A 20,240-nucleotide genomic window follows, 5' to 3' on the forward strand; every position below is an offset into this window, starting at 1 on the left:
TGCAACTGGTGCAAGCGGCAACAACCTTTGCAGGAAACTCATCGCATTTATTGCACTTTGCGTGCTCAGCCTCAGAGTCATTTCCCTCTCTGTTAACCCATTCTGAACTGGAATCCATTTTGGTGTCAGCATCATGTTATGCTTTAGCTATTGAAAAATAGCAGACCTACAAGCTTGTAGGTCTGCTATTTTTGAAAAATCGAAGAACGACTGACATTTTTAGAATCTGATCTCAGGTCAGAATGGGTTAATCAGACCAGTGTGTGTCCAGTGGAAACATCGTATGAATCTGATCTCAGGTCAGAATGGGTTAACCACACTGGCTCCGCAGCGGTGAGCGCCGACTGGTCGCTGAATGCACAATAAACAAGCTGGATGAACTGGATTTGACTGTCCATTCAAAGCAACTTCATTTGGATTGTCCAAATGATGTTCTATTCAAATCAACTTAATTTGGATTGTCCTTTACGAAAGATGACCATGTGAAAACGACCATGACGTTCTATTCAAAGCAACTTCACTGAACGCTCATTGTGCTCATCCAAATGAACCCCAAAGCAGAGTGGAAACGGCGGAGTGCAGGTGCACTGGTCTCAAAAACAAGGAAGAATGGCAGAAAAAGACTTGGCTCGCTGCGTGAAAAATGAAGGAAGACTTTGGGTCCCGGGACCGTCAGTGCTATGATAGCAGTGACGAAAGTTCCAGGACCGAAATGTTTTGTTTTGTTGTATTCTATCGTGTTTAGGAAGTCATCTATTGTGTTTAAGGGGTCATTAAGACCAGGCACCAGATTCTATACAAATGTCTTCTAAATCATGACAGTTTTCTGAAGTTTCTATGTCAGTGGTTCTTAACCCATTCTGACCGGGCACCCATTTTGGTGTTAGCATCATGTTATGCTTTACCTATTGAAAAATAGCAGATCTACAAGCTCATATCGCGCCACCGAGTGGCGCGATACGAGCTTGTAGGTCTGCTATTTTTGAAAAATTCGAAGAACGACTGACATTTTTAGAATCTGATCTCAGGTCAGAATGGGTTCATCAGACCAGTGTGTGTCCAGTGGAAACCTCGTATGAATCTGATCTCAGGTCAGAATGGGTTAAACTATTTCATGTCAAGGACCCCAAACGTTATATGTAATTGGCCGCTGACCCCAACCTGAAAATATGTTGTTCAGGGACCGTCCCAGAAGCAAAGATTTGAGTCAAAAACATTCGCTGCGAAAGAATATATATCCAAAGATTTGCACACATTTTCACATTTATTTCAAAAATAGCAGATGCTGCACTATGAGCTTGTAGATCTGCTCATTTTCAACAGCTAAAAGAAGAATGGTTAAAGATGCGTCCTCAGGTCTAAATTGGTTAATCTATTGTGTTTTAAGAGAGATAACAGGCCAACGTTGATGAAAATAACAATTCTTCAAATTGTGCAGACTTCTGACTTGTAATGCAGATATTTAACAATATTAAAACTCTTGCGAGTGTAAATGTACGGGTCCATTTGGTTTCATTTTACGCTATCAAGAGTTAATCTACTGTATAATGGTTGAAAACCACCGTTTGAATGCATTGAATTGCAGTCGTATAACTGTCTGTGTTCAGGGTCTATGGGCTGTATTTTGCGTGTCTTTTATGATCAGTACTTTATTTTAGATTTTTTACAAACACATAAAACAGAGAACTTAAAATACAAACACAAACAACAACAGCAGAGTACGTATTCATGGACAGGTAAGATAGATAAGATAAACAAATAGAAAATCAAAAATCAAATTAAAATGTGAAAATAGTTTACATTATTTACACGACCAAACGCAGCATCATCAACTGTATCATAATGTGTAGTAATACAATAAACAATCAAGAGGGCATTGCCTGACCATGGATCACACCAAGGGACCTGCATATTTTGCGTGTCTTAAGTACCAGGTCTTATTCCCTAACTTGAGTAAACTAAAGACCTGGAGGCGTGATCAATGCTCTTTGGCCACTCAGAATAGTCAAATGGCATTGACCACGCCTCCAGGTCTTTAGTTTACTCAAGTTAGGGAATAAGACCTGGTACTTAAGACACGCAAAATATAGCCCTGAACCTCCACATGCAGGGCCAGGGGTTTGGTGTCTCCTACCTGTCTGTGTTCAGGGTCTACCTCCACATGCAGGGCCAGGGGTTTGGTGGTATCCGAGTTTGACATATCAAAGAGGGGCAGAGACACCATCGCCAAGCTCACCACACCCACCACCACCATGAGAGGCACCAGCACACGCCTGTACACGCACACGCACACGCACACACACACACACACACACACACACACACACACACACACACACACACACACACACACACACACACACACACACACACACACACACACACACACACACACACACACACACACACACACACACACACACAGAGAGAGAGAGAGACAGAGAGATTAGAGTCCATTTGAGATTTCGATCTGTTCGATACCAGACGTTGGAGCGTGCTTTCCCAACAGGTTTTTGGTGACACGTTTACCAAAGGTCGGGTCTATAACGCCTTATAATTGCATTTATAATGCATAATAAATAATGCACTTAACACTCGTTATAGTAAGGCTTATGATGACGATTGTTGCATGCAATGCATTATGAATGTGCATTATATACTGCATTATAAATCCAACCTTTAAGTAAAGTGTTATTTTATTTTTTATTTTGGCATTCATTCACATGGGAACCAAGAACGATTTAAGCTTGGTTGCCCAAAAAGCAACTTTCTGTAAAATTATACAAAAACGAAGAAAAAAAAAGAGAGAAAAAATAAAATAAAAATATGATAATCTTTATCTTTTCCAAATTACAATTTAGGCATTTAATCCAGAGCTATTTACAGTAAGCAAGGACAACACAAGGTCAAAGGTGAACCAAGAATCATCAGTCTAAATCAGAGGTTTTCAACTGGTGGTCCGGCGTGGACCACTGGTGGTCCGGCGTGGACCACTGGTGGTCCGTGTAGGTATTGCATGTGGACCCTCATGGCCATGCATTTAGTATGTTTTTTTATCGACCACTAGTTGGGAAACTTTAAGTGACCCGGTGAATGGTGATGTATGATGACATCAATGTCAGTTACTGGGAAGTCGGATGTCAAGAACTTCCACAGAAAGTGGAAGTTTGAATTTCAAGGGAAAGTGAACCGCATTGACTGGTTGAATCTATTAGGAAATGTGCCCATAATATAATCATGCAATCGCATGTGTCTGCCATCTATGAGTTTAACCCATTCTGAACGGGAACCCATTTTGGTGTTAGCATCATGTTATGCTTTAGCTCTTGAAAAATAGCAGATCTACAAGCTCATAGCGCGCCACCGAGTGGCGCGCTACGAGCTTGTAGGTCTGCTATTTTTGAAAAATCGAAGAACGACTGACATTTTTAGAATCTGATCTCAGGTCAGAATGGGTTAATCAGACCAGTGTGTGTCCCGTGGAAACCTCGTATGAATCTGATCTCAGGTCAGAATGGGTTAAAGAGAACAGAGTATAAAGGGCAACCATGGGAAAGGAATAGCTCCGGATGACTAGCATATATTATATTAAATTACTGACTGTTAAGGGCTTGATTTAATTTACCTCAAATTAAATCAATTAATTTAATTAAATAAAATGAATATCAAATTAACACATTTGATATTAATTTTAATATCCCCTCACCCAACTCAACGGTGGTCCCCAGGGTGATTATTAGTCAGCGTGGTGGTCCCTGGTTCATAAATCAGTTGAAAACACCTGGTCTAAATTAAGCATCTGTATTATGCTCCAACTCATAATCACAGTAATCCCACTCATAATCAGGATCAGAAAGTCCACCCATCCTCTCTCCTCTAATCAGATCAGAAAGTCCACCCATCATCTCTCCTCTAATCAGATCAGAAAGTCCACCCATCCTCTCTCCTCTAATCAGATCAGAAAGTCCACCCATCATCTCTCCTCTAATCAGATCAGAAAGTCCACCCATCCTCTCTCCTCTAATCAGATCAGAAAGTCCACCCATCCTCTCTCCTCTAATCAGATCAGAAAGTCCACCCATCCTCTCTCCTCTAATCAGATCAGAAAGTCCACCCATCCTCTCTCCTCTAATCAGATCAGAAAGTCCACCCATCGCATCCTCACTCCACGAATCCTCTGCCCCAAACAACACCCTGGCCTACCTCATCCTCAGAAGCACCCTCTGTAACCTCCATATCCTCACCCTGGCCTACCTCATCCTCAGAAGCACCCTCTGTAACCTCCATATCCACACCCTGGCCTACCTCATCCTCAGAAGCCCCCCTCTGTATCCTCCATATCCTCACCCTGGCCTACCTCATCCTCAAAAGCCCCCTCGGTATCCTCCATATCCACACCCTGCAGGCCTACCTCATCCTCAGAAGCCCCCCTCTGTAACCTCCATATCCACACCCTGCAGGCCTACCTCATCCTCAGAAGCCCCCCTCTGTAACCTCCATATCCACACCCTGCAGGCCTACCTCATCCTCAGAAGCCCCCCTCTGTAACCTCCATATCCACACCCTGGCCTACCTCATCCTCAGAAGCCCCCCTCTGTATCCTCCATATCCACACCCTGCAGGCCTACCTCATCCTCAGAAGCCCCCCTCTGTATCCTCCATATCCACACCCTGCAGGCCTACCTCATCCTCAGAAGCCCCCCTCTGTAACCTCCATATCCACACCCTGGCCTACCTCATCCTCAGAAGCCCCCTCGGTAACCTCCATATCCACACGCTCCTCGTCTGTAGCTTGAACAACATGTCACGATGGGTGTCTTGTTCCTGTTTCCCTGTTTATATTTCAGTGATGCTGCTCAGCCGGTATCAGGCCCAGCTGGTCACCCATAGCAATCTGTCCAAATCTGCTCACTTGGGTGGAGCTTGGTGGAGGCTTTCCAGTTCCACAACATTGCTTGGAAAATTGCGTCAGGTCAAAAACAGCAAAAGTACACGAGCTTGAGGATCTGCTACTTTGATCTTGCTCAAGATCACTCCGGTCTTCAGATAAGGGCCGTTTGAAAATTCCGGTGACTAAACTGGTAACTAAGGGAGACTAAGGGCATTTGTAGTGGTTGCTCCCACACTGTGGAATGCCCTCCCCCTTTTTTATAAAGAAGGCAGAGTCTGCCGACATTTTCAAGAAGTTGCTAAAAACTTATTTATTTCGATTGCACTTTGATCTGTGAAATGTCTACCTGACCTATTTGCTGTTTTGTTTTTGTTACTCTTCTTGTTGTGTTATTAATCGTGTGTTTTAATTTGATTGTTTTTATTGCCTTGTTGACCACTGTACAGCACTTTGTAACTTTTGTATGGAAAAGTGCTTTATAAACCAAATGTACTTACTTACTCACTTACATTCATTTATGAAGACAAATCACTAAAAGTTAAAATATGAACATAGGAACGTATAATAGACCTACGTACCAGACACTAAACGTCTCCATTCCCTGTTCACATTCAAAACTGACAAGCAGCTGTCTGCAAATGACATTAAAAAAAAACACGCTCGTACCAAAACAAATTCCCCCGAGGTCAAATATGGCGACCTCGGAGCAGTCGTGCACAGATAGACAGTATAGGTGTACACGTGAGAGAGAGAGAGAGAGAGAGAGAGAGAGAGAGAGAGACAGTACACCTTCACCTGACCTTAACAATGTGAGTTTGACCACACACACACACACACACACACACACACACACACACACACACAGCATACCTTTCACATGACAGATGGATTACACAATAACAATGGAATGTATTTTCATGCACAGACATCAGTTCTACAGAGCAGCCAGGAGTAGATACTGTTTTAATGTGATTTGATTATCCCTTCAGTTAGTTGTCAGTATTAGAGCATTGTTACATAATTGTATTTTAGCATAATTATTGTTGTTGTTGTATCATCATTGCTGCCCGGAAGAAACATCTATTTTGTACCATGGACTCCCAACCAAGAGTGGTTAAAAAATGTCCAAGGCTTTTCTTGAAAATAGCTCAATTTAAGGTGGTTAAACCGATGCCATATTCATTGTTTTGCTGGGAATGAAATCAAAGATTGTCTTTTTGTGAAACACCAAGACACACAGTTTTGACATTTGACCGAGCAGAGCACAGATATTCAGTACTGTACGTCTGTTAGGCATGTAGGAAATGATTATAATAATAACTTATACTGTAGGTGTGTTGTTAGGCATGTACTGTAGCTAATGATTATAATAACTTCTCTCTCTCCCCGTGTTCAGTGATGCATCAGCGCTATATGTGTGTGTGTGTGTGTGTGTGTGTGTGTGTGTGTGTGTGTGTGTGCGTGCGTGCGTGCGTGTGTGCGTGTGTGTGTGTGTGTGTGTGTCAGGCTAAACTAAATGCTTTTCAAGCAGCTGGCAAAAAGCAGGAAACCGGGTTCAAATTTGGGGCAGAAGAGGACAATTACGTAATTTAGCTTAATTTTTTTATTATGAAAATATCAATGTCAATTTTTTGGGGGTCTCATACAGTATCCTCGTGGTCCATCAATAAGGTCCCTGGAACCACAGGTTGAGTAACAGAGCTGTAAGACTAGACTGCCCGGCCCTCATACACTGTTCACAGGTTGAGTAACAGAGCTGTAATACTAGACTACCCGGCCCTCATACACTGTTCACAGGTTGAGTAACAGAGCTGTAAGACTAGACTACCCGGCCCTCATACACTGTTCACAGGTTGAGTAACAGAGCTGTAAGACTAGACTGCCCCTCATACACTGTTCACAGGTTGAGTAACAGAGCTGTAAGACTAGACTGCCCCTCATACACTGTTCACAGGTTGAGTAACAGAGCTGTAAGACTAGACTGCCCGGCCCTCATACACTGTTCACAGGTTGAGTAACAGAGCTGTAAGACTAGACTACCCCTCATACACTGTTCACAGGTTGAGTAACAGAGCTGTAAGACTAGACTGCCCGGCCCTCATACACTGTTTCACTGCGGGGGAGTTTCCAATGTAAAAAGATATTGCCAGAATTCTGACATTCTTTGTGGCTGTGTGTCTGACGTTACACGATCTGGCTGCTAAACATGTTGTTATTTGCCTGCAACCATCATCAGGCTGTTCTTAATACGGAGGCATTTCTGATGCTGGTGTCAGCGTTATAAGGGAACGATTTGCAACAACAACTACTCTCAGCGGTCTTGTGGTTAACTTTGGTGGGCAACCCTGAAGATAGAGAGGGCCACAATAGTTCCACACTCACTACAGAGGGCCACAATAGTTCCACACTCACTCCAGAGGGGCCACTATAGTTCCACACTCACTCCAGAGGGCCACTATATTTCCACACTCACTCCAGAGGGCCACTATATTTCCACACTCACTCCAGAGGGCCACTATATTTCCACACTCACTCCAGAGGACCACTATAGTTCCACACTCACTCCAGACAGAGGGCCACTATATTTCCACACTCACTCCAGAGGGCCACATTGCGTATAATCAGGCAGAGAAACCTCTTATCTCTGTTTTAAAAAAATATATTATTATAGATTATTTTTGTAAATGAATGCCCTACTTATGACATTCTATGTCATACGCAAGTAGCAAAAATAGCCGATCTACAAGCTCAAAACGCGTCACACTGCAACAATTTTCAAACGTATTTTCAGATGGTGGGGTCTGCAGCCAAATACATACAAATCATAAAACATCAACCTAGTCCTACTCCTTAGTCTTACACACAAAAGTTTGAGAAGCCACAAGCCGTTCCCCAGGAAACAGGAAGACAATTGAAGTCTTTGTTTGGTCCTGCTCAGATCAGCAGGGAGAACTGGAGAACTGGAGAACTGGAGAACTGGAGAACTGGCAGCTTTGAGGGAAACAGGGTGAAGGTTTTATACCGTTTGAGGTGAGTTGGCATGACGCCAGGAAGGAAACGTGACTATCTGTACATCGCTCACACACACTCACGGAATGTGTTGTTTCTTTTCTCCCGTCAGAGAGCCTGAGACACAGGGAACCTTTTTTCCCTGCAGAAAAAAGTCCCTCTCCTTTGTTTCCTTTAAAGATTATATGTATTTATAGTCTTATACTATATATATGCACATTTTACCCATCCTATGACAACTACATAGGAGCAGTGAGCAGCCATTCTATGGCTCTCTGGAGCAATTCGGGGGTTAAGAGTCTTGCTCAGGGACACACATGGATACACTGCTGTCCTGGCCTGGAATCGCACCCGGGACAACCCCAGGGCTCTGTCTCCCCACTGACCACCCGGGACAACTCCAGGGCTCTGTCTGTCTCCCCACTGACCACCCGGGACAACCCCAGGGCTCTCTCTGTCTCCCCCACTGACCACCTGGGACAACCCCAGGGCTCTGTCTGTCTCCCCACTGACCACCCGGGACAACCCCAGGGCTCTGTCTGTCTCCCCACTGACCACCTGGGACAACCCCAGGGCTCTGTCTGTCTCCCCACTGACCACCTGGGACAACCCCAGGGCTCTGTCTGTCTCCCCACTGACCACCCGGGACAACCCCAGGGCTCTGTCTGTCTCCCCACTGACCACCCGGGACAACCCCAGGGCTCTGTCTGTCTCCCCCACTGACCACCCGGGACAACCCCAGGGCTCTGTCTGTCTCCCCACTGACCACCTGGGACAACCCCAGGGCTCTGTCTGTCTCCCCACTGACCACCTGGGACAACCCCAGGGCTCTGTCTGTCTCCCCACTGACCACCTGGGACAACCCCAGGGCTCTGTCTGTCTCCCCACTGACCACCTGGGACAACCCCAGGGCTCTGTCTGTCTCCCCACTGACCACCTGGGACAACCCCAGGGCTCTGTCTGTCTCCCCTCTGACCACCCGGGACAACCCCAGGGCTCTGTCTGTCTCCCTGCACTGACCACCTGGGACAACCCCAGGGCTCTGTCTCCCCACTGACCACCTGGGACAACCCCAGGGCTCTGTCTGTCTCCCCTCTGACCACCCGGGACAACCCCAGGGCTCTGTCTGTCTCCCCACTGACCACCCGGGACAACCCCAGGGCTCTGTCTGTGTCCCCACTGACCACCTGGGACAACCCCAGGGCTCTGTCTGTCTCCCACTGACCACCCGGGACAACCCCAGGGCTCCGTCTGTGTCCCCACTGACCACCTGGGACAACCCCAGGGCTCTGTCTGTCTCCCCACTGACCACCCGGGACAACCCCAGGGCTCTGTCTGTCTCCCCACTGACCACCCGGGACAACCCCAGGTGTCAACCAAAAGGTGAATATCAGCAGGTCAAAGGGCGTTTATTGCAGATGATTAAAGTACAGTGTCCTTCTTTGTCCTTTTGATAATCATGCTTTTTATATCGTTTATATAGTATAGTATATATTAATCTGTCCAACAGCAACACAGTTCCCTAAAAGATGATCGTCCGTGCCAACTTTCATTCCATTCACTGCAATAAAAGTCTTGCTTCACTGCCGTCCTTTGACCATAATAGCACAATAAAACTAATACAACTTCATTAATTACAGTAGTTTGGACACACATAACATAAAACGTTGGTGTCCTCAACATGTCCGGGTTCACAAGGGGGCACTATTATGGGCTGGCAACTAGACGATATACCGCCCGACAGACAGCGCCACAATCATTGTAAACACTTTATCCAATCACACGGTTGGCTAATCAAAATTGCAGATCTACAAGCTCTTCCCTTCATGCCTGCACGCTGTGAGCTTGTATACATCTTCTATTTTTGAACATTTCCTGAAAATATTGAAAATGTTTGAAATGTTTTTTTTCTTTCAGATCCGCGTTCAAATACATTTCAATTCTGGAGGTCCTTGACGTGAAATTAAAGGTTTGATAAACCACTTGTTTATAATGTGTGTTGTTGAGTTGTGAACGACAATGTGAGCTGTGAGCTCTCTTATTCCAACGATATGAAAAGCACGATTGATTATTATCTGGATCATTTGTCGCCTGCAGGTGACGGACAATCGGACGCCATGCAAATCAAATGACGGATCAGAGTCACACGCAGGAACAATGACTGAGACAAACAACATGTAATGCCTCAACTCCTACACTTCCAATTGGTGTGTGTGGGGGTCCCCAGTTCAATTATCATTGTTTTCAGGGGTCCCCAGCACTGCTGTAATGGGGGGAAAAAGGCTCTAATCTCAAACGTAAAGGCCTGGATCAAACCTAAAAGGTGTGGCTCATCTCTCTGATAAAGTTTAGGAGCCCTCGCATCAAACTAGTCGTAACAATGCAATCCTTTCATATCTAGTAACCTCTCTCTCTCTCTCTCTCTCTCTCTCTCTCTGTGACACAACTACTCAATTGTTAGTTTTGAGATTGAGTTACTTGTTGTGTCACTTTGTGCTGTGATGGCTGAGCTTTGCAGAATGGAACAAACAGTATGGATGATCTCGGGGGAGAGCCTCTAATAGTTAGAATACAATAGCATGCTGTGGATGGTGTGGAAATAAGTCCACACAACTAGTTGTGTGTGTGTGTGTGTGCCTGTGCGTGTGCGCGTGTGTGTGTGTGTGTGTGTGTGTGTGTGTCATTACCTGTGAGCTCTGCAGACTTTGGGCAGCCTCATGTTGCTGTTATTGTGCTCTTGTGAGGACACGACGCCACTCTGTTCCTCTCTGCTGCACCCTGCCTCTCATGCTACTGGCACTGTGCACGCACGCACGCACACACACACACACACACACACACACACACGCACATGCACGCACGCACAGAGATAGGGTTTTAGTACTGTACTTATCGTCGTCTGATTAACCGAACAAACTAGGGAAGAATAATGTTCTCTAAAAACAAACTGTAGATTAGTGAAAAACCTTGTCATCAACGCAGCGGATGAAGAACGCAGGCAGAGAGATGAACTGAAGATCCCATCAGAGTTGTATTCAGTTCAACAACAGAGCAGAGCTTCCCGCGGCCCTGGGTGGACCGCGATGGCCAGCCAGCCCAAGACTCGTGACCCGTTTCATTGAAGCCCAAAATGGCCTGCAGTCCCCTCCATATTTAGCTGAATTGATCACTCCCTATGTCCCAACAAGAGCCCTGAGATCGGCCAATCAGTCTCTCCTGATTGTGCCCGACACACAGTCCAGGACCAGAGGAGGAGATCGTGCGTTCGCCGTGGCCGGACCCAACGCCCCGCCGCTCCACGTTCGCTCTGCTCGGCCGTTGACAGTTTTCAAATCCCTATTAACCCATTCTGACCTGAGATCAGATTCATACGAGGTTTCCACTATAGGACACACACCGGTCTGATTAACCCATTCTGACCCGAGATCAGATTCTAAAAAATGTCAGTCGTTCTTCGATTTTTCAAAAATAGCAGACCTACAAGCTCGTAGCGCGCCACTCGGTGGCGCGCTATGAGCTTGTAGATCTGCTATTTTTCAATAGCTAAAGCATGACATGATGCTAACACCAAAACGGGTGCCCGCCCAAAATTGGTTAAAGACTATTTTTTACTCTATCGCTTTAATTCAATTGAATCAAGTCTATACCCATGTACGATGTTCCCATGTATTGCCTATATTGTATTTTACATTTTATCCCCTTTCTTTCTGTTTGCCTGTGTATGTTATTATGCTTTGTAATGTGAAGCACTTTGGTTCGACCTTGGTCGATGTAAATGTGCTATATAAATAAAGTTTGATTTGATTTGATTCATGACACCATGACAATATATACGTTTTACACATATAGACAGAGTTGAATACAGGGTGGAGTTACAGACTTTACATACAGATCAACATATGGCATATAGGAATAGCAGATTACTGTCTCACTGTGTGTTTTGGTTCCCCCCCGAGGCAAGCTTCAGAGGGTCAGAACAATGGGATTCCCCATGGGCACATTTCAGCCGACAGCCGCGGACAGAAGAAGCTGTGTTTTACGTCATTTCCGAGTTCTTTTTCCGACAGCTGGTGGATGGAAAAGTATAGCTCCACCCCCGCGGCTGACTGCCGCGACGGACAGATTCCTGGAAACTTATTTTTTCCGAAGCTTATTTTTTTTCAGAAAACTCATGATTCAGAAGACATTTTGTACAATCGAGCTCATGGTCTAAATGGGTTAATAATAATACTGCGGTTTTATTATTGGGCGTTTTCTGTGAGGGTAATGCTGTCTGGCCGGTTAAACAGAGTCCGGCCCCACCTTGATAGCCACAGAAACGTCTCTGGTTTTGCATGTGATGTGACAGACAAGACAATTCATTTCATTCCTCATACAAAGATGCCATTGTCTGGCCCTGTATCTCACATGGTCAAATACATATTTGCTTAACCCATTCTGACCGGGCACCCATTTTGGTGTTGGCATCATGTTATGCTTTAGCTATTGAAAAATAGCAGATCTACAAGCTCATAGCGCGCCACCAAGTGGCGCGCTACGAGCTTGTAGGTCTGCTATTTTTGAAAAATCGAAGAACGACTTTTCTAGAATCTGATCTCAGGTCAGAATGGATTAATCAGACCAGTGTATGTCCTAGTGGAAACCTCGTATGAATCTGATCTCAGGTCAGAATGGGTTAAGGAACATAATATGCCTTTTGTATTCTTTCTGTATATCAGTAAAATGTAGATTCTTTATGTTAGACATTGAGGGAACTTCAAACGCGGCTCATATTATCAACTAACTGGCTTAAATCGATCCATATACGGTTATCAAATCATCAATTTGTGAATTCATTGATAATTCCCATCTCTGGCGCGCGCCAAAATCAGGCACGAGTATCTCTAGTAGTCTATAGTACCTAAACACCAACCTGAATGGTGTAATTGTAAATGTATTTCTAAAAATGTTTTAAAGCATAAAACATACAGATCATGGTTATAGGATCAGTCGACCAATTCTTATTATAGATTATAGATTTATAGAAATAAACACACACACACACACCTAAAATATGACCACAGTTGTGAGAGGTCCGGACATCAACATCTTCAAAAACAGACACTAAAAATAAGCCGATCCCAGCATAAACTAGGATCCGACTAGCCTGGGCACCATTTCATTTCGGTATATGATCCGGGCTGGAGCCGGATGATATGCTTACGTCATGTTGTAGGCAATGGTTTGCCTACAACAAACAGGAAGCTGTTTGTGGCTTCCTGTTTGAATAAAAGCAATAAAAGCTCTCGTAAGCGAGAGCTTTTATTGAGAGGGAAAAGGAAGTTGTCGCCGCCTGTTCATCCTGTCTGGCGACTAAAAAAACAATACTACAACATGACGTAACCACATCATCCGGCCCCAGCTCGGATCATACAGACTTTTGAAACAGAGACCAGGCTTTCCTCCGAGGCGGTGGAAAGCCTGGTGAGGCGAGGTTAGGATCCGACAGGAAGCACGCACATCTCCAGAAACTCTACAGGTGCTGGTCAAAAATACGTACAATGAAAAAGGAAGGGATGTCTGCGGTCCTCTGAATCGTAGCTCCCAAGGAAATGATTTATTTGTTACAAACGTTTCGACCACTGTGGGTCTTCGTCAGGTACAAGTATACAACATCAAGAGGCGTATTTATTTATATATACAACAGCATATGGGCAGGTCAACAAGGAACACGTTTTTAAAAACGCTTTTAAAAACACATCTGTATGCCAAGTGTTTTTCCTAATATAGTTTTTTTATTGTTTTATTGACCTGATATTTTCTTCATGTTTTATTGATGTTTTGATGCTGATGTCGTTTTTATGTCTTTATGATGACTGTTTTATAACAGTAATCTTCTGTAAAGCACATGTTTGGAAAGGTGCTATACAAATAAAATCCATTCCCATATGCTGTGGTATATAAATAGGCCTCTTGATGTTGTGTACTGATACCTGACGAAGACCCACAGTGGTCCAAACAACGTTTGTAACAAATAAATCATTTTCCTGGGAGCTACGATTCAGTGTGCGGACATCCCTTCCTTTTTCATCCCAGCATAAACTAACACAGAAACAGATATATGCACGCTGACACTGAGGCTACTGACCCTGTTCGCACACGCACACGCACACACACGCGCACACACACGCACACACACACACACACACACACACACACACACACACACACACACACACACACACACACACACACAGTGAGAAACATGAACTCTGGACAAGCACAGGTGGATATTAGTCACATAAGTAGAGAAAGTGAGAAGGAGAGTGAAGCGAGAACAATGTATAGTTTTGTGGCTTTCTTTTCCTACAAGTCTCCTGAACTTGAACACAGCATTTTGCGTTGAGAAAACTCCATGTCGTTAATACACACCGCATCTCTAGTAGATAAAGAGTGCTGGGTTGCGCTTCAAACAAAGCAGATCTACAAGCTCTCAGCTTGTAGATCTGCTATTTTTGTCCAAAAGTGGCAAGTGCCCTCTTATGGAATTTCAGCCCCTGCCTCTTTAATGGCCCCCTACACACTGTAGGAGTTGTAAAGTTGTCGGCGAGTCATCAGATCGTTGTGTATTTCACACTGCAGGAGTCTTTTTTTTTAATCGTCTTGTCATTATATCGTTGTGGCTTTCACACTAAACGATTGGCCGCAGACGAGGCATCACACACTGCACCAAGTTCACCAAGATGCCATCCAGACCCGATATTAATTTGTTTTTATTTTATTCATTTTTACATCTCACGCACGTGCAGGGTGCCGTGATACAAGCACGAGAGACTCCTCTCTCTCTCTCTCTCTCTCTCTCTCACACACACACACACACACATAGCCAGGCTACACAGGGCGAATGTTTGTGATAGCGTGTAGCCTACGTGGGCTGCAGTGAGACAGAACGTTAAATCTTGATTTTCATTAAATAATTATCCGTCTCTCTGCGCGCGCACACACACACACACACACACACACACGCACGCACGCACGCACACACAGGTCCAAATGTTTGCTCTGCGGTTTTATCAACATTATTCAAGTGAAATGAGTTGGGTTTTATACACTATTTAACAGCAACATTGGGCTAATACTAATATAGCTACCATTATTGTACGACACAGGACAGGTATTTACCCAAGGAATAAAGGTTATATTATATATTAAAATCATCTGATTGTTATGTCAAGAGTGAAAAGGACTGCATCATGTACATGTATGGTTGCTGTCTTGTGGAAACCTTAACTACTGTAAGTATAGGTAGTTTATTCATGCCTGAGGGAACATTAATGTGTTACAGCATGCAGCTCTCTATAGAGACCCCAATAAAAACACATAATAAAACATCTCAGACTATAACTATGCATCAAGCATATAGTCAACCTACAAGGTCTAATAAGTCTAATAACTATATAATACAACAGTTGTTTGTTTGTTTGTTTTTTCTCTCTTTGTTTATCTGTCAGTTGTATGTCCCCCCTACTGGGACATACATACTGGGATAGGCATTAGGCACAATAAGCCATTGGCTTCAGCCTAAACATTTTTGGTCTCTACATTAAAACAAAAAAGTGTCAAAAAACACGACGATGTAATTTCACGTTTTTCTTCTTTTTTTTTATGACGAAAATCAATCTGAACTGAACTGAACTGAACTGAAGATAGAAAAATAGTTTTTTTCCAGAAAACTGGCATTTGTAGAATGGTCCTCCGGTCTAAATGGGTTAAAAGAACAACAGAACAAACACTAGTTATAAGAGTAAAATGGCTTGAATTCAACATCATGTCCATCCAAGTTATTATTATGATTACAATCTTATCGCTGCAGGCAGAACAGATCTCCTAGACCTACGTATAGCACTCCTCGCACTGTCTGATGCTGAAGAGCCAGACTGCTGTAACGCATTTGATTTGATTTGATTTGATTAGACGTCACGTTGTGCAGGAAAAACAAGTTAATCGAGGAAGCGTCAAGGATACAAACACAGGAAAGAATTTGGACTTATTTTCACTGCATGCGCTCCTCCGTTTGAGACAAACAGCATTGCAACAAAACACATACAGGTAAAACAGTACGTCAATGAATAAAACAATCAAGAGCTACACTTATACCTACACAGCATTAATACATAGAATGACCAGTGTACGAGCAGGGACGTGCACACACAGACATCAACAGGGGCTTCAGCCCCCTGCCCTTTTTTTTTTGGTAAAAACAACTGCCCTCTCCAGACCACGAATGCAGCATTTAGTATAAAGAAATGCACATGCCACTCCTTTCCATGCCATACCGGAAGGCAGCATTCAGGAGAATTGCTTCCCTTTTCCTGAGTCTCCTGAACTTGAACACAGCATTTTTGCTTTGAGAAAACTCCATGTCGTTACACCGCATCTCCAGTAAATAAAGTGTGCTGGGTTGCGCTCCAAAAAATAGCTGATCTACAAGCTCTCAACCTAGTACCAATGCATCTATGCCGGTGATGCCCCTCCCTGCTCGAGACACAAACTGACAAAACAGAGTCAAGTTAGACATAAACCCTCCACCACTCGCAACCTCCACAACACTAACCGCCTCTCCACCAGGCTCTGCACCATGGGGTGACCTTCATGGGGTGAGGCTTCCTCCGAAAGAAATCCGAAATTACGTCATAGGCCAGCCAAGTCTATGGACGTTTGTCAAGAGCCTTATTATACATTTCCCATCCCGGCAAAGGTCTATGGAATTTAACGTTTGTTTAGGGTAAAATAAAATATAATGTGCGTCACCGTCTATGGACTTTTGATGTTTTTTTTTAGGGTTACAAATTGTGATGTAATTTGTGCCAGCCAAGTCTATGGACTTCAATGTGTGTTTAGGCTAATAGGGCAGTAAATACTGCCCTCGTTGCGTGCGCCCCTGCACAGAATTGTCTGGTTGAATTATAATGGAGATACGGATAGGATAAGGTTTACCGGTATATAAGGTTATCATAAATGGAGATACGGATAGGATAAGGTTTATATAAGGTTATCATAAATGGAGATACGGATAGGATAAGGTTTATATAAGGTTATCATAAATGGAGATACGGATAGGATAAGGTTTATATAAGGTTATCATAAATGGAGATACGGATAGGATAAGGTTTATATAAGGTTATCATAAATGGAGATACGGATAGGATAAGGTTTATATAAGGTTATCATAAATGGAGATACGGATAGGATAAGGTTTATATAAGGTTATCATAAATGGAGATACGGATAGGATAAGGTTTATATAAGGTTTTTATAATGGAGATATGGATAGGATAAGGTTTATACCAGACTGTGATGACGGTAGCCTACTGTATGACATCATCACTACAGTATTCTGTCCATGTTGGATTCCTAAATAATTAACTAACATCTCACACACACACACACACACACACACACACACACACACACACACACATTGATCATTAGAGAGGTCACCACACAGGCACACACACACGCACACACACACACACACACACACACACACACACACACACACACACACACACACACACACACACACACACACACACCAGTAGAGAGGTCACTTCTACTTTGCAGCAGGTCATCCCTGTGTATATGCTGACATGTCAAACTGAATTAAAGTATCTAATTTCTAATCATCTAATGTAATGTAGCGGTTCCCGGTGCGTGCACATGAAAAGGCTAATGGTGGTGCTATGGTTTTATTTTAAATATACTAACATATTATGGAAATATATGGCAATTATATGTTACTGTTACTGTGTATGCTATAATACTGTACTTGTGTGTGGTGCAGAAAAAGGTTGCAACAGTTAAATCCAACTAATCAATATAATATCTCGCACGCACGCACACGCACGCGCGCGCACACACACACACACACAGACACACAAACACAACTGAACCCTAGTTGGCATGTCGCCACCGCTTCTAAGAAAATCGATTAAGCTATTTGCGTTTATGTCATTCTAGGTGAAAAGTTACAAAATAAATAAACATTAAAATAGCAGCAGGTGCACATAAGCTCACAAAAAATGCGTCCGTAGATTATTTATGTATTTTTCTTTTAAAAATAACATGTTTTCGATAAATTAACGAATAAATTGGCTAATTATTTAGTAAATTATGTAAAAAGGGCTGCAAAATATATCGATATATTTTGCAGCCCTTTTTACTTTGAGTAGCATAACAGTCATGCAGAGAGAATGCATGTCTGACTGTATGTGTTTCATTATTATTATCACTACAAAATGCGGTTGTTTTCTCTTCGGGGATGCCAACGCATTCCTCTTAATCTACAAACAAACAGCACAGCTTTACATCTATGAAGGAAAAACGAGCGCAGAAAAACTCACCAGAGACGTCTGAATAACAATTGATATCAAAACTATAACCAAGCTGATGAAGTGATGATGGAACGGTGCGGCGCTGCTTTAAGATCCATATCGCTGTATGTTTACTGACGAGAAGAAAACCTAACAGTGCATGTAAAACGACGCTAGCGGTTGCATCGCTTGTGGTGACCTATCGAATTACGTGACCGACAGACTGTGGTAAACAAGCGAGGCTGAAAGCAATTAAACTGCTTGGTGTATTAACAGTTAAACAGTTAAACTGCTTGTTTAATTAATTTAAGGCACACGCACGGCACGCACACACACACACACACACACACACACACACACACACACACACACACACACACACACTAGCAAACTAGTAAATGTGATGGTTGGTGATTCAGAATCACGATGCAATAAATCAGTCAGTGTCCACAAGAACATGAGGACACAGACCAGCCATCTGTTTTGGAAAATGTAGGCTACTAGTCATATTCTTAAAATAATAATAATAATAATAATAATAATAATAATAATAATAATAAAAAGTACATACTCAAAAAGTCCCGAATTCAAATAAAATATGCAGAATGTCCAATTTCTCTCTCTCTCACACACACACACACACACACACACACACACACACACACACACCTTTCTTTCTCGGGTCTGAACTCTCTCCTGTGCCTGTCACTGTAAACTGTTAGTGTTAATCAATACATAATTCAATCAATCAAGGGCAGATCTACAAACAATTTTACTTTAATTTACTCTTGTAGAGTGTAACATGAAAGTGCTTTCTTTTTACACTGTCAAGAGTTAAACGATCTAATAGGGTCCATTTGGTTTACCAACTCTCCATCATTTAGCAGGGGACCACCTGGCTGGAACACCCTCAAGGACCACTGGTGGTCCCCGGACCACTGGTTGAGAACCAATGGTTTAGCATAACTTTAGATTCATTGAGTCGGCTACTATGAGTGTAAAGACCCTGTGCTGTTTTCTGCAAACTGTTAATAAATAAAGAAGAATAAGAAAAAAGAAAACCGCAACCCGTTAACTAAAATATTGGTATATAATTTTGGTAAACAATTGGACTGTACATGTCAGGAAGATGAATTGAACATGATTCTTTATCAATTGAACAAGGTGGACCCTGTTGTAAACAAGTGTAATGCTTAATTGGGTCGTCCACTCACAGTTAACAGACTGTCTTTGTATTGAGTTTGTGCTTGAAATGTACTGTAATTCTGCAAACTGTTAATAAATATTTCAATCAATCAAAAAAGAAAACAATTATAATAAAAGGCCAAAGTCGCTTATACTAATCAGACATGGCAACGCTTGCGGTCGGTCGCAGGCTACATAAAGTCACACATGTCGGTGTAACAGCAGCTCGGATAGCGGATTGCGGTAGAGTACAGATTTTTAAAAAGGTCCCGTGTCTCTTCTTGTCCTATTTGCTCATGTTCATCTACCGGTATATAGTTGACAGATGAAGCACTCACTCACCCGTCCGTATAGGTGTGAATGCACCGCCATATGGTGGCTCTCTCTGACTGCAGACTGGACGGTCATTTAGGAATCTCACTCCGTTGTTTTCATCAATTCCACCGCAGCAGGCTTCAGCATTATCTTTGAATCCACCAGCGAGATGAACTCAACCGAACTGGAGTGGAGACGTCACGTTTTCCGCAGCCTTCACAATAAAAGCTCAGATTTATAGGCTTACTATAGTTTGGTTCCGAAACAGTGGGTCTACTCTAGGTGACGGTGACGGTCCGGCTCCAAGTGACAAGTCTTTTAGTGCTATTTCTGGTTTTATCCTCGTAGCAGTTGTATTGACATTATGATGTGTAGACTACTATCGTTTGAACTGTACCCATTCTACAAACTCATACCCATTTATGAGTCAACCTTAATTGGGTCACGATTAGAGTATAAAATCCAATTTTCTTTTCCTACATTTAGAA

The 20,240-nt window shown here is 43.2% G+C and overlaps 1 protein-coding gene across 4 annotated transcripts in view; it reads right to left on the minus strand.

Moving 5' to 3' along the window:
• st3gal5 (ST3 beta-galactoside alpha-2,3-sialyltransferase 5) overlaps window positions 1-19,898 on the minus strand; it is a 28,093-nt gene extending 8,195 nt beyond the window's left edge. Inside the window, exons 1-3 of one of the 4 annotated variants that reach the window (XM_080773794.1) lie at window positions 19,780-19,898; window positions 10,588-10,699; window positions 2,135-2,273 (exon numbers count right to left, since the gene is read on the minus strand). In XM_080773794.1, coding sequence (XP_080629920.1) covers window positions 2,135-2,273; window positions 10,588-10,619 — 171 coding nt within the window. In that variant the 5' untranslated portion in view covers window positions 10,620-10,699; window positions 19,780-19,898. Of the gene's footprint in view, window positions 1-2,134; window positions 2,274-4,305; window positions 4,318-4,735; window positions 4,877-10,587; window positions 10,700-18,282; window positions 18,400-19,779 lie in introns of those variants that run through there. The other 3 variants (XM_080773795.1, XM_080773793.1, XM_080773796.1) reach the window with 3 other exon arrangements.
• Between the last annotated feature and the right edge of the window lie 342 nt (window positions 19,899-20,240).

Source organism: Protomyctophum bolini, assembly GCF_963924005.1.
Source record: "Protomyctophum bolini genome assembly, chromosome: 10".
In the NCBI taxonomy this organism is placed as follows: Eukaryota; Metazoa; Chordata; class Actinopteri; order Myctophiformes; family Myctophidae; genus Protomyctophum; species Protomyctophum bolini.